Source organism: Sminthopsis crassicaudata, chromosome 3 (assembly GCF_048593235.1).
Source record: "Sminthopsis crassicaudata isolate SCR6 chromosome 3, ASM4859323v1, whole genome shotgun sequence".
Lineage (NCBI taxonomy): Eukaryota > Metazoa > Chordata > Mammalia > Dasyuromorphia > Dasyuridae > Sminthopsis > Sminthopsis crassicaudata.
In genome coordinates this window covers 616,776,735-616,800,746 of record NC_133619.1, presented here as the reverse complement: position 1 = coordinate 616,800,746, position 24,012 = coordinate 616,776,735, and the positions used below count along the sequence as shown (strand labels likewise).

The window sequence follows — 24,012 nt, the reverse complement described above, 5'->3', positions numbered from 1 at the left end:
TTCAGTAAATATTTTTTGAGTTGGCTTTGAACTGCGTCCTTCATTTCCTCCTCAGAGTTCTGAGTCTTAGCCGGGAACAACTCTGGCCCTCGATAGCAAGAGCAGTAGGCAAAGGATTCTCTCCATTTAAAGCTGCTAGATTATACATCTGGCCACATCTGGCCACTGGACCCAGATGCTTTGGAGGGGAAAATGAGGCAGGTGACCTTTCCCAGCCTCCCTCACTCAAATCCAATTCATTTGCATGTTATGGCAGCCCCTTCCTGATGTCATGGTGCTCTTTGAGAAGAAAGAACAACTAGATAATAGGATATAGCAGCTAAATGGCGCCATAGAACACAGAGTGTTGGGCCTGGAGTCAGGAAATCTCATCTTCCTGAGTTCCAATTCAGCCTCAGGTATTTCCTAACCATGTGACCCTAAACAAGACATTTCATCTTGTTTGTCTCAGTTTCCTCATCTGTCAGATGAGTTGGAGAAGGAAATGGCAAACCCCTCCAGCATCTCTGCCAGGAAAACCGGATATCATAGAGTCAGACTCGACTGAAAGAGCTAAATAATAACTAAAGATTATATAATGAATCTTGAAGATTGCTGCAAATAGGATTTCTTAAGACACCATGTTTCCTTAAGTGGAATCTTTGAGGCAGATCTAGAACTAATTAGTTTAGGACTTGGTACAAGAAGGTGAAACAGCATCCAGGATGGACAGTACTGCTCAAAGGTCTCAAATCAGTTATGGGCAAAGGCAAAGTCTTGCTTCTGGCCAAGGCAGGGAAGATGCTCTGGACATCATCTATGGTGGAGAGACAGAGACCATAGCACCCACCATGGTCCTGCTGGGGAAGCCAGAGAAAGGACAGAGCCAGGAACTCAGTTTTCACACTGACTAAATTTCAGCATCTTGTAATTATCCAACCTCCCCACCCTAGTTATAACTGTGCCCTGAATCTAAAAGAGACTCTCCTCCTTAAAATTTAGATATTTATTTGCATCAATTTAGATTAAAATTTAGATCAAATTATTTTAATAAATAATTTAGATATAGATTAGATATAAATTTGCTTTGTTTTATTTTTCTTTTAAAAGTGCCATTTTTAAATACATCCATTGGCAGGAGATATTTTTACCTCTGAGTGTGACATTGCACATCTGCTTTAAGTGAGGGGAAGGGAGGGACAGGATTGTGCCTGTGCCTGTGCCTCTGTCCTCTGATTCTCAAAATTTCTCCTTCCCACTGCATAATTTAAAGGGTTGTGCACATCCTGTGTCCTAGAAATGCACAAGCACAGTCTATTGCACATTACCTTTTCTGACATCACAGATGTTTGGTTTAAAAAAAAAAGAAAAGAAAAGAAAAAGAGAGGGCTTGAGAGGGAGATGACACAGGACCAGTTTCTATAATCAGATGCAGCAGATTTTGCCAGATCATCCTCCCCTTCCCCATCCTCCTCACTGCCCTCAGCTAATCAAATGGGAAAGAGAAGTGTCTATTGTTTATATCTATTAGAGTCTCTTCTGGAATGAACAGAACATCTCTCAGTGATTAAAAGTCAGACTGGAGAGTGTCCTTAGCCTTTATTGAAAGGACACTCACTAGTGCCACCTCCAAGAAAGGAGACAAAAAGACCCTGATTCAAGGAATTAAAATTTTGCCTCTTATACTTTTGCTGCCTCTGTGACAAGTCAGCCTCTGTCAGCCTCAGTTTTCTCATCTGTAAAATGGGGATAATACTAGGACCTCCCTCCTGAGATTATTGTAAAGATAAAATGAGTCAATATTTGCAAAGTGCAAGCCTTAACATGTAAAGAACACTAGCTATTATTAATCACCTTGTCTCAGTTTCCTCATCTGTACAATAGGACTAATAATAGCATCTCTCTCCTGGAGCTGTTGTGAGGATCAAATGAACTGATATTGCCCCATGCCAGTTAGGGCTGTAGAGATGAAAACAAGACTTCTTAGAACTAGTATCCACAGTTGGTTTATAATCTAAGGCTATTTATATGGCTGCATACCATTACCATCTCATATGGCACTAGCTCAGTGTCTGGAGCAAGACAGACTCCTGAACAGAAGCTCATTCTTCCTGAAATAAAAAAACACGTGTTACATGGACTTGAATTTTAGACTTAATGTTCTCTAGGTGAAGTCCTGTGAAAGTGTTTACAGAATGTTTTGCTCCAGATCCTACAGTGATAAACGTGTTTTCATTTGTTTGTTCATCTTAAGCAAGTCATTTTCCTGGATCTTAATTTCCTCATCTTAAAAAAAAAATAGATTAGAGGTTCTTAACTTGTTTTGTTTTGTTTTGTTTTGTTTTGTCCTGGACCCCTTTGGTAGGGTTTAGTAAAGCTTTTGGACTCTTTCTCAGAATCATATATTTTTTAAAAGCTATATATTGAAAAAGTAATATATATTGAATAAAATCCACAGGATTACAAAGAAAGTCAAATATATTGAAATATAATTATTAAAAATGTCTTTTTAAAACCAAGGTCACTGATCCCAACCTGGACTAGAAGAAGTCTGAAGTTCCTTTCAGTTCTAAATCTAGAGTCCTATGATTTCTCTATTTAACCTCTGAGAGAAACATGAAATGAATTTTGATCATTTTCCTGGCTTGGGTTGAATAGCCCTTGTGGGTGAATGAGCAAAGGGCTATTTGCAAGCTTGGTTCTGGGGAAAGTGAATTTATATTACCTGTCACCTAATCTTGAACTTGTGCTTGACTCAGACAATGTCAGTATTATTCCAGACACTAACAGCTGGACTTTTGTTGAAAGATCAATGGTACTATGGAGATAGATTCCAGAGTAAAACAGCCGCAGTGACAGCTGTGCCTGCATCCCTCTGAGGACATAAAGAAATGACTCACATGTCAATTAATTATAGAATGGGAAGGTTCTCTGTAGGAAAAAGAAGGGAAAAAATAGAGAATTATAGAATCTCAAAGTTAAAGGAACAGAGTCCATATTATCCTTGAATCTGTACAGCTCACCTCAATGGTGTATCCAAGAAATAGATATTGTACTGTTGGAAATACTCCATGGGTAGTCATTGTAGTGTTAGGTGTACCCAACAAGTGGTCATTGTAGTGTTGGGTGTATCCAACAGGTAGTTATTATAGTATTACATATACCCAACAGGTAGTCATTGTAGTGTTAGGTATACCCAACAGAAGGTAGGCATTGTAGTGTTGGTTATATCCAACAGGTAGTTATTATAGTATTACATGTACCCAACAGGTAGTCATTGTAGTGTTAGTTATACTCAACAGAAGGTAGGCATTGTAGTGTTGGTTATATCCAACAGGTAGTTATTATAGTATTACATGTACCCAACAGGTAGTCATTGTAGTGTTAGGTATACCCAACAGAAGGTAGGCATTGTAGTGTTGGTTATATCCAACAGGTAGTTATTATAGTATTACATGTACCCAACAGGTAGTCATTGTAGTGTTAGGTATACTCAACAGAAGGTAGGCATTGTAGTGTTGGTTATATCCAACAGGTAGTTATTATAGTATTACATGTACCCAACAGGTAGTCATTGTAGTGTTAGGTATACCCAACAGAAGGTAGGCATTGTAGTGTTGGTTATATCCAACAGGTAGTTATTATAGTATTACATGTACCCAACAGGTAGTCATTGTAGTGTTAGGTATACCCAACAGAAGGTAGGCATTGTAGTGTTGGTTATATCCAACAGGTAGTTATTATAGTATTACATGTACCCAACAGGTAGTCATTGTAGTGTTAGGTATACCCAACAGAAGGTAGGCATTGTAGTGTTGGGTATATCCTACAGGTAGTTATTATAATATAAGGTGTACCCAACAGGTAGTCATTGTAATGTTAGGTATACCCAACAGGTAGTCATTGTAATGTTGGGTATATCCTACAGGTAGTTATTATAGTATAAGGTGTACCCAACAGGTAGTCATTGTAGTGTTGAGTATATCCAGTAGGTAGTCATCGTAGTGCTAGGTATACTCAATAGTAGTCGGCCTCTGATTGAGGACCTCCAGTGAGTAGGGAATCCATTTTCTCCCAAAACATCCATTCCACTTTTGTGATAGCTTGAAATTATTTGGAAGTTCTTCCTTTTGAGATGAAATTGACTATTTGGCATCTTCCAACCCTTTCCTGGTTCTGCTCCCAAGACCAAACAGGACCAATATAATTCCCCTTCTACATGACAGCCCTTCAAACATTTGAAGACAAGTATTGTGTGACCTCTATACTTCCTCCTCTCCAGATGAACTACACCCATTTCTTTCAACTAATGCTCATGGAACAACCTTTCACCATCCCAGTCACCCAGCTCTCTAGCTTATCAACATCCTTTCAAACATATAATTTTCAGAATTCTCAGAATTCTAATACTATTCCACATGTAGCCTGGCCAGGACAGAAGATAGCACCCTATAAATTCCCTTATTCTGGATGCTACAATGCTATTCATGAGCTCTAGGATGTCACTAACTGAAGGCAGGAATAGAGACTTGATCTTGGAATCAGAAAGACCTGGAGAAAAATGCTCAGGCAATACTCCAAGACATAAATTGCAAAATATAGACAGTTCTTTCTTCATATAAATTTGCCTTAAGCAAATTTGACCTTACATAAAGAATTCTAAAAGAAATCTGCTTTCCCCCAAAACACCTATGTTAATAACATCGTATGATACTGTGCTCTCTTGTCTTCCTGTCTGCTCAGGGCTTTATAGCCTCCCATCCCTCACCAAAATAAAATTTCATGTATATGTCCACACACATATGTATGTATATATATATGCAGATATTTGTGTGTACATATATGTATGTACATATATGTTGTATATGTGTGTATATATAATATGTGTGAATAAGTTTTTCACATGAAAGCAGAAGATGAGCTGAGAGAATGTCGGTACCTGGGCTGGCAGATGGGGTCTTGACTTGAGACATCAGAAGCTGAGAGGAGACCCTTTGCGCTGCTCCACCCACTCCCCGACATGTCCAGTCCCAGTGCCTTGCTTCTGTGAGTCTGTGTATGGTACTGTGTCTTTCCCTACCTCTGTTGTAGCAGGTCCTCTCCATGTCCCATCTCCACTTCTCCCCTTCTCTCACCCCATGTTCTTCCTCTCAGTTCTGGCCAGGCCCACCCATGGCTGACCCAATCCTGCTCTCTCCTTGAAGACATCCAATGCCCTGTGCTGATCTAGGACAAATTCCAATTATATTAAATCACTTTATATAAAAATCTACAGAATGATCCACTCATGTAAAGGCAGAACTGTCTGTAGTTAATAATCTGCATTTGTAGAAGGATTTTTGAGTTCCCTACATCAATGAAGTCCCAAGCGTGGATAAAAAGAAATTGACTTATTTTAAAAGCACATTATTAACTCATTTAATAATAATTTATATACAATAGTGTCTTAAAGTTTGCAAAGTATTTTTCCTTTTATTTATTTATTATTTATTATTTCCTTTTATTTTCACAATGACACTGAGAAATAGAGGCTATTATTAGAATAATAATATCATATAAAATATCATATAAACTTTAAAGATAAGGAAATTGAGGCAGACGAAGTGAGGTGACTTTCTCAGAGTAACGCAGCTAATAAGTATCTGAGACAGATATTAAACTCAGTTCTCTCCAACTCTAGTCTGGCATCCTAGGCACTGTACCACCTAGATGTCATATCTGTTGATTTATTATCTGAAATAGAAAAATCTATGATGCAAAGTTTCCGAGTAAAATGATTTATTTGCAAGGCTAAAAATTGCCAACAAATCAAGTCTACCAACTCCTCAGTAGTCAGAGACAACGGACAGATTTACAGAGATCATTATTATAATAGAAAAAGAGAAAGTACAAGTCTCAAAAATCTTGAGAAATGTATTTTAAACATAATTCAATTGGACAAGGCAGGTCACTTGCCTTGTGGTTAGGCTAGGTACTTTCTGAAGCAAATTGCGTGTATTGTGGTTTTTGTTGTTCAGTCACTTCAATCTTGTTCCACTCTTTATGACCCATTTGGGGTTTCCTTGGCAAAGATACTGGTGTGATATTCCATTTCCTTCTCTAGTGAATCAATCCATTTTGTCAGGCAATCGGAGGTTAAGTGATTTGCCCGGATCACAGAGCTAGGAAGTGTCCGAGGCTGTATTTTGCTATACCACTGCCAACATTTGGAGTGTGGGCGTGTTGGGGGTGTAGCAGGTGTGACAACTACTAAATCTAGTATTTTCTAACAGATTAGAACTTCTGTCTATCATCCTGCCTGTCAGAGTGAGATTGCTTTAGAAATCTTGTTCTGTGGCCAGACATTTGTGGTTAGGAATGCTGCTTTTATGGTACGTGTGGATTAACTAATAGTATTTCTGCAGCTGTTGGAAAGAGGAAGTTACTTCAGGGAACTAAAGAAAAGAGGAACTTGTCTACTTAAACAAAAAAAAAAAACATTTAAAAACGATTTTAATACAGTGATATTCCTACAAAAATGTGTATATTTTAAATTATCCACTAAGAAGTAATAATAAAACCTTATTAATCTATTAATTTCTTCATATCAAAGTGTAGATTCATACTTAGTTTGCAGTCCATTTATACCCCCAGCTCATTCTCAAGAACTATTTTTTTTTTAACATGCTATTTGTCCTCTGTTCTCTTTTTTTTTTTTTTTTTTTTTTTTTTTTGAGGCTGGAGTTAAGTGACTTGCCCAGGGTCACACAGCTAGGAAGTGTTAAGTGTCTGAGACCAGATTTGAACTCGGGTCCTCCTGAATTCAAGGCTGGTGCTCTATCCACTGCGCCACCTAGCTGCCCCCTGTCCTCTGTTCTCAAAGACAACCATGACATCAGGGAGGTAATACTGCCAGGCCTGGAGTTAGGAAGGTTTGTCTTCTTGAATTCAAATCCAACCTCAGATACTAACTAGCTATGTAACCCCTGGCTAATCATTTTCGCCATTTGCCTTGGTTTCCTCATTTGTAAAAATGAATTGGAGAAGGAAATGGCAAACTACTCCAGTATCTCTGTCAAGAAAATCTTACATAGGGATCTCAAAGAATTGGGCACAACAGGAAATGACCAAATAACAACAAATCTCCACATTTTCAAGAAATAGCCTATTAGGAGGGAAGTTGACAAGCTAAGGTCCAACCAGATGAAAGAAATAATGATATTGCATTATTTCAATAATAATGTCAAATGGCTTACCATTTTAGGAAGAGGAGAGAAGGAAGGGAAGGAGAGAATTGGAAACTCTAAATTTTGTAAAAAATGAATGTATATGTTATATACATAATATACATTACATATAATTGAAAAAAACTAGGTTTTTTAAATTATGATATAAACTTGTTATAAAAATATATTGCTATAAATAAGATGATTAGCCTAAATAAGAGAAGACTTGGGGAGAGATTTTCAATATTTCCAAGCATTTAAAGAGCTATCACATGGAAAGAGGATTAGATTTGTTGTGGTTGGTTTTGAGGAAGAAAAGTTAGGAGCATGGAGGAAAGTTTTGGGGACCAGATTTTGGCTGAAATTCCCAATATTCAGGATATTCCAAAAATGGAATGGAGTGAATTCCTCATCATTGGAGATATTCAAGCAAAGACTGGATGAATCCCTATCAGGGATGATCCAGAGGACATTTATCCAGGACTTATGGAGCTGGACTAGATGTACTTTACAACCCTTTCCATTTATAATAGCATGACTTATGAAAACCTTGCTGGCTTCTACTCCCCACTGGCTGGATCTGAGAAACTCAACCTCTTCTCCCCAACTGGAGAATAATTTCCCCAAGCTATGGTAAGTCTGGGAGCAGGACAGGCAGGGATGAGGTCAACAGCTCAGTTTCTGACTTTGTGTTGACTCCCACAGATCAACGGCCTCCAAAAAGGATACAGTGGTATATTGTATCAGACCCTCACTGAGAGAAACGTGGAGATTGCAAATCTGAAAGCCGAAGGGGAGGATTTAAAGAAAGAACAAGCATTGCATGCAGGTAAATTTAGTCTGAGGACAAAGAGATGGGAGAAGAACAGTAGAAGAGACCAGGCTGTCTCAACCCATTGACATGTCTCACCACTGCAGTCATGGACTGAGAAGGGGCAGAATTGTAACAAGGGTGAGGCAACTATGCTTTTCCTCAGGGCTTAAAAATTTTAGGAGGACTGACTGTACTTTTACCCTAGAAGGTAGAAATATCTGAGTTTAGAACCTAATTAGCAAGAATAATTAGTTAAAATAGCAAACTGCTAAATGATACTTTCTTTCTTGCACCACCTAACCCAGGTTGGGCTGCTTCCCAATTTAGCCCAGTTTTGCTCCTTTATATAACAATGTCCTCTCCAGAATGTGTATAGTCCAATGTCCTGCAGTCTCATTTTCTCCACCATGAGCCCCACCTAGAAATCCAATCCTTATCTCCACAGGGTTTTATGTTCCAAGATTCAAGGTCTCTCCCCATCTCAAATAAATATGTCTTAAAATATTGTTTTGAAGAAACCTTTTGTGCAATTTTCCCTTAAGTCTGCTTTTCAGTGATTGCTCCAAACATCAGAATTGGTAGGGACAACTCTGATGAACACATCCCAATGGGACCTTTCCCTTACGCCTCGATGTCACTGGCTACAGTGATAACTAGACAGAGTCACTAAATTAGACAGTCAGTGCAGGTGTATATGTGGGATGAACACATTTTAACTCTACCCTAGCTGAAGGTAATACACCTCCACCCACACAGATTGCTGATGTCTAAACCCCATAAGCCTCAAGTGAGAAACATAGGAAACCAAGGGTTGCAGGACCAGCAATTCCCATAAATGACGAGAAATGGGAAATGAACACAGTCTCCCCTATCAGCCCCCTTGAGGAATGTCTTGTCCCAGATGCAGGTCTCCAGCATCTCCCATGGGGCACATGGTAGGTGCTACATAAATTCCCCAAACAGGAAAATCCCCGGCTTGCAGGGTCATCTGTTGCCATAAACCCTAGAAGAACAGATTTCATAAACTAGAAAAATGGAGCTGAGAAGGCCCTTAGAACCCAGAATATCAGAATAGAACCTAGAATGTCAGAGCTAAAAGATATAGCATTACATAGGATGCTACATGGAATACAGAGCTAAGAGGGATGTTATCATAGAGAATGTCAGAGCTTGAGGCCCTTAATTACAAGTTTGTATTGCTGCTATAGATTGGCAGGAGCATGTGATCCTGTAGTAATTAGTTCATTTTGAGGCTGTCCATACATAGCCAGAATGGGCTGTGCCTTTAAAATTACCAGCCTGGGACAGTCTCTGTGTGTATTGTGTCTCTTTCTAACTCTGTCTCTTTGTCTCTTACCTCTTTCTGTCTGTTTCTACCTTTCTCTCCTCTCTCCCTTCTATCTTTCTCTTCTTTGTCACTCTCACTGATTCTCTGTCTCTCTCTGTCTCTGTTTGTCTCTCTGTCTCTGTCTGTCTATCTCTGTGTCTGTCTCTCCTTTCTCTGTCTGTCTCTGTGTCTGTCTCTCCTTTCTCTGTCTCTATCTCTTTGTCTCTCTGTCTCTTTCTGTGTTTCTGTCTCTCTCTCTACCTCTGCAGCTAATGAAGATACACTACTTCCATCCACGTGGTGGGGGAACAAATATCCTCTCCCAAATGCAAGTCCCTGACTTTATATTCAGTGATCTGAATGTGCACCAAAGTAGTCATACATACATAGCTCACTGAGCCTCCCAATGGCCCTGCTAGGTAGATAAGACAGACATTTTAAGGATGAAGTGGTCAAGTAACTTGGCCACATCTAAAAAGCTAATGTAGAGATGTGATTCAAACCCATTTCTTCCAGCAAAGTAATTTGCCTGAGGTCTCATTAAGTTAGTAAAAAGAGGCAGTGCTAGATCCCGGGTCTCCTGACTCCTAACTGTGTTTCCTCCAGAGTAAGCAAGGCTGCCTCTGCCTTAAGCTTTCAGAGCTCATGGATTTCTCCCTTCTCCCTCTGGGGCTGGCCCTTCTCTACTGTACAGCAGCTTAGACGAGCATTGACCTAGCAGAAGAAACCTCAAGTATACATGGAATACACTATTGATTGTCCCGGCTGGTTTCCAGGGCATAAATGCTCTCGTTGGACATTTAACAATTGGCTCTCAAAAGCCAGTATGAGCTAGTACCAGTATACCTCTGATAAAGGCTGTGGAAGTGAAGAGGAGACAGATGGAAGAGATGATAAAGAATCAGCAACATTTGGTCACTTGCATGTAACGTGATGCTTTTGATCATCGTTCGTTCTTAAGTGTTCCCAGAGCCTGGCAAGTGACCCGTACTTAGGCAGCTGCTTAAGAAATGGCTGTTGAGTCAGCTGTTAATTTCCCCCTATCCCAAGCCCCCTTGATCCTTTTGTGGCTAGAGTCCAGCTCACCCTTTGACTCTGGGTCAGGAATACCCCTCTTTCAAATACTCTGATTCAGTAATACCTTTCTTTGCCCCCTTCCCTTTTTCATACCTAACAAAAGGGATTCTTTGTTTACCCTCTTCTCTGTTGCCTACTGGCAGCCATCTGTTCAGCTTTCCTCAGCTGTCCTTGTGGTTTTTACTGTCTCACTACCCAAACTGCAGAGCCAAGGTAAAAAAAGAATTCCTATACTGGTAGGCTGCTAGGTGGTGCAGTGAATAGAGCTCTAGCTTGGACTTCATTCATCATGTCTAACTCTTCATGACCCCATTTGGAAGTTTAGGGGTTTGGTTTTTTTAGGGGGGCAAAGAAATTGCCATTTCCTTCTCCAACTGGGTGAGGAACTGAGGCAGACAGGGTTAAGTGACATGACCAGAGTCACACGGCTAGAAAATATATGAGGTTCTTCCTAAAGGAAGAGGAGTCTTCTCACAGAATTGCCATCTAGCTATCTCCTGAATTTATGAAGATGAGTTTAAATCCAGCTTCAGACACTAGATTAGCCATGTGACTATAACCTCTGTTTGCCTCATTTTTCTATATAAGAGTGGAGTAATATCATAGCACCTACCTTATAGGGTTATTGTAAAGTGCTTAGCCAGTGCTTGGCACATAGTAGGTACTACACCAATGCTAGCTGTGCAGCAGAAGTAACAGCAGCAGCTGCAGGAGTAAGAGAGTTTTAGATCTGGAAGGAAAGAATCTAAGTTCAAATCTTGGCTCTCCACCCTATTTAACTTCCAAAAAAGTATCTGACTTTCCCTCAGTTTCCTCATCTATAAAATTCAGAGATTAGAGTAAATGGTCTCTTAGGCCCTTTCTGGTGCTACATCTATATTCCTATGAAGTATCACCCATATTCCTAAACTGAAATGGGTTCAAAAAGGGAAACATAAATAAAATATTGGAAAAATACTACTGATTATAAGTCACCAACATAATTTGGGAAGAAAGTGAAATTTACTTGCAAATCAATAGGATATCCCTTCAAGATCTTAAATTAAGGGGATTATGTTTGTTAGTTTACACTCCCACTCACCCCCTTACTTCTTGAGCATTAGGGGAATGTGATGGGAAAAGCACAGGATTTGGGGTGGGAAGACTTGGATTCAATCACAGCTTTCTCATTTACCTTGCTCCTCACCTGTGAGTCAGGGTAGGGAACTCCCCGTGAGAAAACTCCCTTTACCAATGTGAAGCAGCTCTTGCTCTGAGGCTGATCATCTTAGAGTGTTTCCTGGGACAATGAGAGGTTAATGACTTGCAAGAGGGGTTAGCCAGTAAGTAGTAGAACTGGGACTTACATCTAAGTCTTCCTGACACCGAAGTGAGCTTTTTATCCACTCTACTTCAATGCCTCCTCACTGAGTAAGAATTAAAAAATTGAGAAAATCATTTCCTTTTTTGGAGCTTCAGTTTCCTCCTCCGAAATTAATAAAAGAACTAGTAAAAAAAAATTGGCTGGTTTTGAAAAAAGATCTCGAAGATCCTATAGGGCCCTAAGTCTAGTGATTTAGTGATCATTTAGTGATTTAGGATTATTAGAATTTAAAATAACTCTCTATGCCTGTCTTCCCCCTTCTGTCTACCCATTACCCATCTTTCTATACACCACACTAGCTGCCCCTAAAATTTTTTAAAGTTCACAGCTTGGGACAGCTAGGTGGCGCAGTGGATAGAACACCAGCCCTGAAGTCAGGAGGAACTGAGTTCAAATCTAGCCTCAAATACACTTCCTAGGGCAGGTCACTTAACCCTGACTGCCTTAGCAAAAAAAAAAAAAAAAAAAAAAAAAAAAAAAAGTTCACAGAGGATAGAACACCAGCCTTGAAGTAAGGAGGACCTGAATTCAAATGTGGTCTCAGACATGTGACATTTCCTAGCTATGTGACTTTGGGCAAGTCACTTAACCCCAATTGCTTTGCCCCTCCAACCCCCGAAAAGTCCATAGGTACCAGGTTAAAAACTGATTAAGACTGCCTAGCAAATGCCAAGCTATATTAGTAGTTTTATGACTAGGAGTGCCAGGTTTGGAGGCCCACTACCCACAAAGTACTTGATGTCACTGTATTTTGTCTCTGGGAACTGCCCAGAGAACAAAATGAGCAGGACAGAAATTCTTTGTATTACTAACCTAGTTCTCATAGGTACTGTGTCTGAACATCAGGCCAGATGTTTAGACTGAGGGGAATAGAGGCTCATATCTCCAGAATGGGACTTGTTATAATCAAGTTAGACTTGGGGGAATTGTTCTGGGCAGGGTCTCCTGAGATTATCCCCAGAGAGCCCAAGTCAGTTCTAAATGGCCTTCACCCTGGTGTGGGAGAGCCAGATGCTTGAAGTCCACATAACCCTCCATGCCAGACACAGCGACCTGCTGCCAGCCCAACCGATGCTCTCTTTGCCAGAGAACTCTGACGCTGCAGGAGCATCTCTGCCCTGGAGGGCCATGCCAGCTCCTCTCAAGAAAGAGACAAGGTGGTCATGGATAATGTCATGGTCTCCTTCTGTATTCCCCATCTAGAAAGAGACAAGGCAGCAACCAAGCCCCCTTCCAAGGGCGAATGAATGCTTCAGGGTTTCTGCCATTGTAAAGAAGCAAGGGTATAATTCCCTTATATATTATCTTAACTTTATCATGAGCAGAGAATCTGAGCCCTTGAAAGATAATAATATCAACAACAATAATAATAACTAACATTTATATAATGCTAGGCACAACAACACTGAGAGGTAGGTTCTATTATTATCATTCCCATTTTACAGAGGAGGAAACTGAGGCAAACAAAAGATGAGTGACTTGCCTAGGGCAGCTAATAAGTTTACAAGGGTAAATTTGAAAACAGGTCTTCAGACTCAAGGGCTAGTATTGTATCCACTCCACTTTATCACTTTTGGGACCAGTCTCTCCACCAAAATAGAATATAGCTTGTCTATAACTTGGTAGAGAAGTCTTAAGATTGTGCATTTAGCATTAGAAGGAACCTCAAAGGTCATAGAGCTCAATATTTTATAAATGGAGAAACTGAGGCTCAGCAAGAGAAAATGACTTTTTGAGGTCAGCAAGTGGCCAAACTGGGATTCACAACCACTTCTTCTAACTCTGCTATCTCCAGGTGAGACTGTATACTCTCTCCCTTCCAGCCAAATGGATGTCTGTTTTATTATTAAACATCTTCCTGGGAAAAGTTTACCACCTGTTCTGGTAATCTGATGTGGAATTGGTTGATCTTGTATTAACTCCAGCCTTCGTCTCCTGGGCTGTGATTGATGAGGGCAACCTCATGCTTGATTGTCAGGAGACACTGGTTTTCCAAGTATTTGGAGCTTCAGAAATCCAATAAGCCTGAATAATGCTCTGAGAGCATAAACATTTAAAATTCATGCTCTGGAGAAACAAATGTGCTAAAAGCAAGGGCTGTCTTAGATTTGTGAGCACAGAACTGAGAGTAAATGGGGTCTGAAGGAAGAGGTCCAATGGACAGATGGGGTATGAGATCTGCAGAACAAGACAACAAGCCGAAGGGGAAGTTGGGTAGGGGCAGAGTGAGCCATGATTTGCCATGTCTAGCGAGCTGAGAGGATATGTGGGCTCTCAAGGATAGACATTCTGGACAGTCCTACTCATTGGGTCTCTCCACAAGGCTTTTGCTAGGAAGGACTGCTCATCCAGTTTACTCAAATTAAGTCATCAGGGCTAGAGAGAAGGCTCAAACTAAGCTATCCGTGGGTGAGATCCAGGTCTTATATTTATTCTGTTTTTATTGTTCAGATGTGTCCAACTCTTCATGACCTTATATGGGGTTTTCTTGGCAAAAATATTGGAGTAGTTTGCCATTTCTTTCTTCAGTGGATTAAGACAGTGGTTAAGTGACTTGCCCAGAGTCATATAGTTAGTGGTCAAATTTGAACTCAGGTCTTCCTGACTCCAACCCAGAGCTCTATCCACTGAGCCACCTACCTGCCTCCACTTACTGGGTAATCTTCCCTCAAATTCCGCTCCAGCCTCTCCAATGATTCATTTATCCATTCATTAAACAAACAATTAGGCACATACTTTGATGATGGAAGCAAACATTAATCATGTACTAAGGTGATTGGAGTTTCCTACCTAGAGGTAGGAAAAGGAAAAAAGGGAAGAAAAGAAAAGAAAGCCCGGGAATGGGGAATAGTTGATACGAAGGCACAGAGAATGGAAATTCAATGAGTACAATTCAAATTTTCCAGTAATGGAGTAGGTTGCCTTGGGAGATGTTAGGTTCCTCCATCTAAGACATCTCCAAAGGAAGGCTCAAAGACCTCTTGCTAGATATGCTACCGAGGATCACTTTTATATGTGAGTTGGACTAATAGCAACTATGATGTCTTAAATCCCTCAAATTTTGTGACTCTCATATTGAAAGCCAAAATAAATAGTTTGGATTTTAGAATTGTGAAAGAAACTAAAATAGGGAGAAGCCAAATTGTGAAGCATTTTAAGTGCCAAAATAAAGAGTTTGGATTTTCCTTACTGGCAAGAGGGAGCCATTGGATATTCTTGAGGAAAGGAGATTAGTACTAAGCCTGTTGAAGAGAGCACAGGACTAGACCTATAAGGGCACTTAATAAACACTGGAGGTATCAATCTTAAAGCATCATTCATACAAGTATGTGTTGATGTAAGTTAATGTGTTCTTATTATTTATTGAAATGATTTGGATCTCAGTTCAATTTAATAAATACTTAATAAATTACTCACTGTACACAGTGCAGTGTCCAGGGTCCTAGTGGGAAGACTCAAAGCTTAGTTTGAACAAAGGCTTTGCCCTCAAAGAGCTTAGATTCTCGAAAAGGGATAAGGCACAAAAAGATAATTCTAATACCCAGTATAACATCAGTGTATTAGAAGATTAGGAAAAGGTCTGAAATACTTCAGTAGCCTCCCAACTGATCCCCTTGCCCCAAATTTCTCTCCACTGCTGTCCATTCTCCACTTAGCCACCAAAGTGATCTTCCTGAAGTTCACATCTAACCAGGTTTCTCTCCTACTTAATAAACTCTCCTGGTCTCTGACTGCCTTCAAAATCAAAAACATGCTCTCTTTTAAAATCCTTCACATCCTTCTTTTCCCCTTCCTAAACCCAACAGGACAGTCCAACTGATAATACCGATCCTCAAACACTACATCTTTGCACTAGTAGACTATCTTCCATTCCCCACCATCTCTTAGAATCCCTTACTTCAAGACTCAGCCCATGATTCTACCTCCCCATATATAGCCTTTTTTGAAACTAGGAGTCTCACTCCCAGAACTACCTCCTACTTCTTTTTTTTTTAATTTTTTTTATTAATTTTTATAATTATAACATTTTCTTTGACAGTACATATTCCTAGGTAATTTTTTTTACAACATTATCCATTGTACTCCCTTCTGTTCCAAATTTTTCCCCTCCTTTCCTCCACCCCCTCCCCTAGATGGCAGGCATTCCCATACATATTAAATATTTTATAGTATATCCTAGGTACAATATATATGTGCAGAACCGAATTTTTTTGTTGTTGTTGTTGCAAAGCTACTTCTTCTGAATATACTTATTTGTATACATATTATCTCTTCTAATGGACCATAAGCTCCTTGAATGCAAGGGCTATTCTGTTTTGATCTTTATATATTCTACACCCAGTATAGTGCCTGGACAGAGACATTTATTAAATGCTTACTGATTGACTGGGGGTGGGGAGGAAATTTGCAGTTACTTATTCAGGCAGCTGAAGTCAGGGAAACTTCTTAGATGAAGGGACATTTGAGCTGGGATTTCACAGAACTACAGAAATTCATTATTGGGTAGGACCATAGCAGATGACTAGTAGAATTCATATCCAAACAAGGATCCTCACTGCTGTAACACCTGAGAAGGACTCATTCAGCCTGTATTTGAAGACATCCAATGAGCACCCCATTACTTCCTGAGACAGCCTCTTCCACTAATTGTTAGGGGAAAAAAATCTTCCAATATTTAACTTAAATTTGCTTTTCCACGACTTTTATCTATAAACTCTTTATAAGAAGATCATGGAGTTTCACTCAGAGTTCACTGAGTCTAACCTATTTTACAGATAAGAAAATTGAGTCACAAAAAAGTTTAGTGACTTGACTGGGGGTCATAGGGCAAATAAATGTCAAAGGCAAGATTTGAACCCAGATTCCAAAAATATAGGAATTCAACGGGCAAAGGGAAAGAGGAGGAATTCAGGTACAATGTGAGCTGAAGGATGGAGTTCTCCCAGAGGACTAGGAGTAGTCAGGAGACTGAAGTCTTTTTAGAAGTCTTCTAGTTCAATCCCACTTTACAGATGAGGAAATTGAGAGATAAAGAGGTGAAAAGACCCAGCCAAGAGCACCCAGGGATTATTTGGCAGAGTCAGAATTTTAACTTTCTAGGCCATAAAAGAAATAGGGAGCCCTTGAGTGTCATTGACTGGAGGAGTGACATGATCCAATCTCTGCCCAAGGAAGATGAGTATGGTAATGGGATAAAACTTGGAGAAAGACAGATTTATCATAAAAGTCTAGGAGGTGGTCATGAAGGGCAATCCTAAAAGGAGGGTATTAGATACTAGGACCGGAAAAGAGGGGAACGAGGAGACATTGGAAGAGCGGAATCTCAGCAGCAACACTTTGACTCCAGCCACTCTCTTTCACAGAGCTGGTAGCCAATTTGCAAAACGACATCGGATTAAAGGACAGCATGGTCCAAAAACTAAGGCAGGAGGTGGACAAACTGAAGAGTGAAAACCAAGAAAAGGATTATCAACTTTCGGCCATCACTTCCAGGGTGAATGAATAGATGGATGGATGGATGGATGGATGGATGGAAGGATGGATGGATGGATGAAGTGCTGTTATCACTGCATTAACTGGGTTGTGGAAAATGTAGCCTGAGTCTGCCAGAGGTAGAACCAGCTTGATCCCTCTTTCTTAAGTGTGAAGGTTAAATTGACAGGTTGGGTAACCACCACTGGTCAAATGATGCAAGCCCTAACTTGCCCTGATGAATAATTCCCTGAGAACAGAGAGACTCTTAGCTGAGCTCTTCTGCCCCAAGATGTTCTTCATGCCCCAGATTGGTCCTCCCAAAGTAGATAGCCATTCCCTTTGTGGTTTGGGGAGGGCAGAATTTTTTCTTCAATTTGTTTTATTTTGGTTTGGCTTTTTGAGTGGCTAAGCCACTCTCATAAACAGAACATATAGAAATGTCAGATCTGAGGAGGATCTTGAAATAGGGAATATTAGGGCTGGAAGGAACCTTAGAACACAGACTGTCAGAGCTGGAAGGAGGCTTAGGACACATGTCAAGACTGGAATGAACTTGGACACAGAATGCCAGGAACAAAGGGTACAGAACACAAAGTGTCAGAGCTGGGTGGGTCAACAGAACATGTTAGGTTTGGAGGGACCTTAAAACACAGGACACCAGGAATGGAAGATTCTTTAGGACACAAAATGTCAGGAGTGAGAGGAGTCTTAGAACATGCAACATCAGGGAGAGGAGGAACCCTAGAACAACAGCTAGTCCAAACCACTCCTTTTACAAAGAAGGAAACCAAGACCTGAGAAAGGGAAGGAGATGGCTTAGGGCTAAACAATCTATAAGTGGAAAAAACACAATCTGAACCTTGATTTTTCTGACTCTAAATCCTATGTTCTTCTATTGGATCCCATTGCCCCTTTGGCAATGTTCAGATTTCAGATTCTTTGAAGTGTGGACTTGTTTCTGGACTCTCCAAACCTATACAATCTCTACCAAGCTGGAACAATTTTAATATAGATCCAGTAATGGAGTGTATATTTGTCCTCCAAAGACCAGGCCAGCACAGAACAGAAACTCATCACTAGATGACTTATTTTGTCACTAGGATCTGAATTCATCTGAATTCAAATTCATCTGAATCCTGGCTCTCTCACTTACCAGCTGTTTGACCCTGGGAGAGTCACCTAACTAGTGTTTGCCTCAGTTTCCCCACCTATAAAATGGGGGTAATAATAGCACCTATCTTCCAGGTTTGTTGTGAAGATCAAATGAGAATATCTGTTAAATACTTAGCACAGTGACAGTACATAGTAGGTGCTTAACAAATACTTATTTCCTCCTCAATCACCTGATCTCTTTGGTCTTGGTTTCCTCATCTGTAAAATGAAAGTCATTGGACTAGGTACTTCCATCTCTGTTTGTGATATTGTGATCTCAGAGGTGGGATATAACTGTGAGCCATGACTACTTATACAGGTGTTCAAGGGAGACATGGAGAAGCTAGGAGCTGCATAGAACACCCATGAGATCAGCAGCTCTTAAAATATTAAAGGGTGAAAGTATGAATCCTCCCATCTCTCCCCTCCCCCTGAGTTGGGCAGGATGCTTCATGTCCTTTGATCTAGAATTGCCCTTTCCTGGATGAATAAGTTCTGAATGTACCATGAGTCATGCTTTTTTTTTTTTTTTTTTTTTTTTTTTTTTTTTTATCCAGTACCATGGAGAGAGAAATTATTCAGTCCTTTCAGACATATCTAACTCTTTGTGACCCCATTTTGGCTTTTCTTGGCAGAGATAATGGACTGGTTTGTCATTTCCTTCTTCAGCTCATTTTATCGATAAGGAAACTGAGGCAGGCAGGGTTAAGTGACTTAACATAGGGTCACACAACTAGTAAGTATCTCAGGCCAGATTCGAATTCAGGAAGAACCTTCCTGACTCCAGGCCCAGCACTGTGGCTCTATATAACTGCCTTGGAGAGAGGAGTATTCAATCAATAAAAGCCCTCTCCCTGCCAGCTTTCCTGAAGCCTGTCCTTGTGAGCCCATCTGCTGCCCTTGTGTCCCGAACAACCTTCCTATGTAAGCATGCAGAGAAAATTTTTCTCTGTCTGAGACAGGCCTGACAGAAGTCATTGAGTCATAAGATTTACACTTGGAGGAGGCCCTCAGAGACTCACAAGATCACAGAATATGAGAATGGGAAGGAAGCTTAGCTGCTTATTGAGTCCGGCCCCTAAGCAAAAACAGGCCCCCAATATCATCCCTGACGGGTGGTCATCGAATCTTTGATTGAAGGTGTACAAAGTGACTTACTTAAGCTCATGTGGCTAGTAAGTTGGATAGCTCATCACCTGTCTGAGTAGCCCATTGCATTCTGGAACAGTCTCGATTGTTAGAAATTTTTTTCAAGCCTAAATTACCCTTTTTGTAACTTTCTTCCATGGCACTTAGGTCTGCCCTCCAGGAGAAAATAGGAGAAATTGAGTCCTCCTTCCACATGACTGCCTGGCAAATACTATCTTTCCTCATGGGATCCTAAATCTAGACTGAGAGGGGACCTCAGAGGCCATCCAGTCCAATTCTTTCATTCTATAGAGAAGGAAACAAAGGCCCAAAGAGGGAAAATTCTCCTAAGATCGCGTAGGTAGTAAGTAGAAGACGAGTCCAAATCCAGTACTCTCCTCCCCTAGATAATAGTGCCTGAGGCTGCCTTCAGATCCAGCATTTGTATAGTGCTCTAAGATATCCAGAGCATTGTATTTATGGTAACTCATTTGACCCTCACTACAACATTGAGAGGTTAATACTATTATTAGTCCCATTGTACAGATGAAGAAATTGAGCCCAAGAGAAGTCAAATGGCTTACTGTAGCTTACTCAACTAGTGAGTGTCTAAAGGCAGAGATTAGACACTTGGGTCCAGACTAAGCATTCCATCCTCTGTGCCTCCTTAGGAATGCCCCTCCTGGGGAAAGGAAGGAGAGAAAAACTTGGAACACAAAATCTTATAAAAATGAATGTTGGAAACTATCTTTATGTGTTTTTGGAAAAATCAAATACTTTTTTTTTTTTGGGGGGGGGGGAATGGAATACCCCTTCTGGATTTAGAGACAAAGGAACTGTGTTCAAATCCTAACTCAATTACACATGAGTCACATGATCTTGTGGAAGTCATTTCACCTCAGAGTAATCCTCAGTTTCCTTATCTGTGAAATAAACAGCTGGACTAATTGATGAGGCACAGTAAAATTAGCAGTAGAATTTAAGAAACTGAGTTCATGGAATCATGTAGGTTGTCTAGTTCAACCCTCCACTCCTTTTCCAGATCAGTAAACTGGGGCCCAGAAAGATTAAGTGATGTGAGATCAAGAGTGTGCTGGTAAATATTTAACAACCAACCCTCAGTGAGTTTGGAGGTAGTATATTTGGACACATTTTTAAGCTTAATCATTATTAACATTTTCCCCACCTCTCTTTTTTAAAGTGTAGATAATTTTTAAGTCAAGCTCTGATGTGTAGGATAAACCAATTTCCAAAGTATCAGTTAGGTCTTATGAGCCAGGAGAAGCCGAGTTCAGCACACTCTAGCTTTGGATCATATAGGCTTTAAGGCAAGAAGAAATCCGGGAGGTCATCTCCAAATCTCCTCATTTACTAAGGCACAGAAAGATGAACTAATTTGCCCAGTCAAAGGCTAAGTAGCAGGCCTGGGATTTGAACACAGCTCCTCAGACCTGCCCATAGCCAAGGCCCTCCAAATCCAGGATTCCTTCCACTCTGACACAAGGAGAGGGAAGGCCAAAGTCCTGTTTGCTCTTTATGATGAAGGGGGAGCCCTGAGGCAATTTTTTTTGGTATGTCTCAATTTTTTGGACTTGGGTGAAGAAAGCTGGATGATGATGCTTGGCCAATTGGACCTTAGATGGCAGCAACAATTGCAGGACTGGGGCAGCTAGTTGGTGCAATGGATAGAGCATCAGCCATGAAGTCAGGAGGATCTGAGTTCAAATGTGACCTCAGACACTTAACATTTTCTGGCTGTGTGATCTTGGGCAAGTTATTTAACCCAATTGCCTCAGCAAAAAAAAAAAAATAAAAAAAAAAAATATATATATATATATATAGGACTTCCTTAGCTAAGCATGGGAGATCTTGAGTCCAGAAGCCACCATTTGTTTGCTTAAGGAATCCTTTCTGGGAGCAAGAGAGGGAAAGAGAGGTCACTATCAAGAACTAGCCCTGATACCTTCTTCCTTGTTTTCTCTCTGCCACAGTATGAACAACTGAAAGAGGACTTGAAGAAAGATGAGCTGGAAGCCAAAGACAAAGAATTAAAATCATGCAAAATTGTGAGTTGACTCTCCTGGCTTGTTGAATAGTGATGGTTACGTCAATCAATCAGTCAATAGCACTTGCTAAATTTCTACTATGTGCCAAGCACCATGCTAGTCATGGGTAAACATGTATTAAGTGATTACTATATGTCACTGTGCTGGTCAATCAATAAATATTAATGCACCTACTATGTGCACTCAATGTGCTAGTCATTTAACAAATATTTATTAAGCACTGCTATATGCGGACATTGTGCTAATTAATCCATATACATTTATTAAATGTCAATTAGTGTGCCCCTGCACCAGTCTATCAGTAAACATTTATTAAGCACCTACTATGTGTCAAGAACTGTGACAAGCATTGGAGAATACAAAAAAAAAAAGCAAAAGACAACCCTGTTCTCGAGAAATTCTTAATTTAATAGAGGAGGCAACAAGCAAACAACTATGTGCAAGCAAATATACAGGGTTAATGTGGAAATGATCATCAGATAGAAGGTACCAGAGTTGAAAGGAATGAGGAAAGTGAGGATGATATTAGTGGTTGCTTCACAGATGGAGAATATCCAGAGGAGAGTAAGTTGGATGACAAAGGGCCTTAAGACCCTGTCCCCTGAGAACAGGATTGTTGGGGAAGACAGATTAATATGAATGTTAAACATCTGATGCTAGATAAATGTCAGCTATAATTATCATTATGCAAATTTAAAGTAGGAAATCATGGTTAGTTTAGTATTTTTGATTCATTTCCTTAGTCCCTCTTCTGTTCGATTTAATTTAATAAATAATTATTAATATTTACTAGTACTACTATGCACAGGATCCTAGGATCAGCAATATGGATGCAAAAAATGAAAAATAAGAGAGTCCCTGTCCTTGTGAAATTTTACTACAATTTTGCAAGCTTTAATCAAGTTCCTGTTATGGGCCTCTGGGCTCTGGGATGGGAGCTAGGAGTTGATAATGAGAAAAAAAAATTGAATATATCCTCCAAATAGGGGCTGACCCAAGAAGGCTCTGAAGAAGTTATCACCTCTTTATTCATAGAAGACAGTCCCCAAGATCTTATCAGTGTAGAGTCAGATTCAGTGAATTATTGGTTTTTTTAAACTGATCATTATTTTTCAATATAGCTGGTTGTTTTCTATGTTTTAAAAACTTGATTCTGAGAAAGGACAAATAAATAAAAACTACCGTCTTTAGGAGTCCAGGATACAATAAAAATGTTACGACCCTCGGACTCAGCTTTTTTGGGAGCTTCTACATCATCTTGTTACTTCCGGATCCCTTTTAGACAACCTACCATAGAGCCATGTCTCTCTTGTATTTGCTAAGTCAATTTTGAGGAACAAAAAATATATGATTTTACAATTATCCCTATGATATTTCATCTGATTAGATTCAGCTCAAGTTTATAGTTTAGCAAGATCATTTCAGGTCCTGACTCTGTCATCCAATGCATTGCTGCTGCTTCTCAGTTTATGTCATTTATATGTTCAATAAAAATGTTCTTCATGTCTTTATCCAAGTCATCAATAGATATTACTTGATTATAGGGCAAGTCACTTGATCATTATGGGTCTCAGTTTCCTTATCTGTAACAAGAAGGCTTTGAATATGATGGTTAAGATTACCTCTATCTCTATGATAAATGGTGCTAGGTTAGACCTTTGAAATTTGCCTCCACAGAGCACCTTCCAACATTAAATCATTAATGAATATTCTTTGAGGCCAGACATTCATCTGAGTTCTGAAATATGACTAAATATTAAACCACAAAGCCTGTGTTCTGCATCTTGGGTAGGAGCAAATGAAAAAGTTTCATTTATTAAACACCTATTATAGACCAGGCACTCTGCTAAACAATTCACAAATACAATCTCATTTGATCCTCACAATAACCTGAGGAAGTAGGTAGTATTATAATTGCACTTTTACAGCTGAAGAAACTGAGGCAGAGAGAAATTAAATAAGTATTGCTCAGTGTCATACAGCTAGGTAAGTGTTTGAAGGGAAACTTGAACTCAAATCCCTTACTTCATTCAGGCACAGCATTTTATCCACTGTGCCACTTAGCTGTTTAGGATTAGGCTATCCTTCAGCACCAGGATAGAAACAGACTTTGTAAAAATCTGCCTCATATGTCTTGGTCTCAAGTCTGGCCATTCACATTTACACACTCTTCAATTTAGCAGTGACTTTTTGACACTGTTTTCTCAGCATGTTTTCTCACTAGAGTAGAAACTATAATCCCCCGTGTTTTAGAAACCATGCTTTTGTAATTTCAGTTCAACACTCTGTTAGGATTTCCCTCACCATGCTTATTGATGATGCCTATTAAGATTATGGTCCGCTAAACCTTCTAGATTTTTTTTTTGTGTGCAAACCTATATCTAGCCATCTTGCACTAAGAAATTAGCTTTTTGAAAGCAAGTGAG

At 39.8% G+C, this 24,012-nt stretch overlaps 1 protein-coding gene across 1 annotated transcript in view; it reads left to right on the top strand.

Annotated features, from left to right (window-relative positions):
* The window catches only part of FHAD1 (forkhead associated phosphopeptide binding domain 1), a 166,164-nt gene that overhangs the window by 39,773 nt on the left and 102,379 nt on the right, over positions 1-24,012 (top strand). Inside the window, exons 6-8 of the mRNA XM_074302568.1 lie at positions 7,890-8,013; positions 17,129-17,259; positions 21,512-21,586. Of these exons, the coding sequence (XP_074158669.1) occupies positions 7,890-8,013; positions 17,129-17,259; positions 21,512-21,586 (330 nt within the window). The remainder of the gene's footprint in view (positions 1-7,889; positions 8,014-17,128; positions 17,260-21,511; positions 21,587-24,012) is intronic.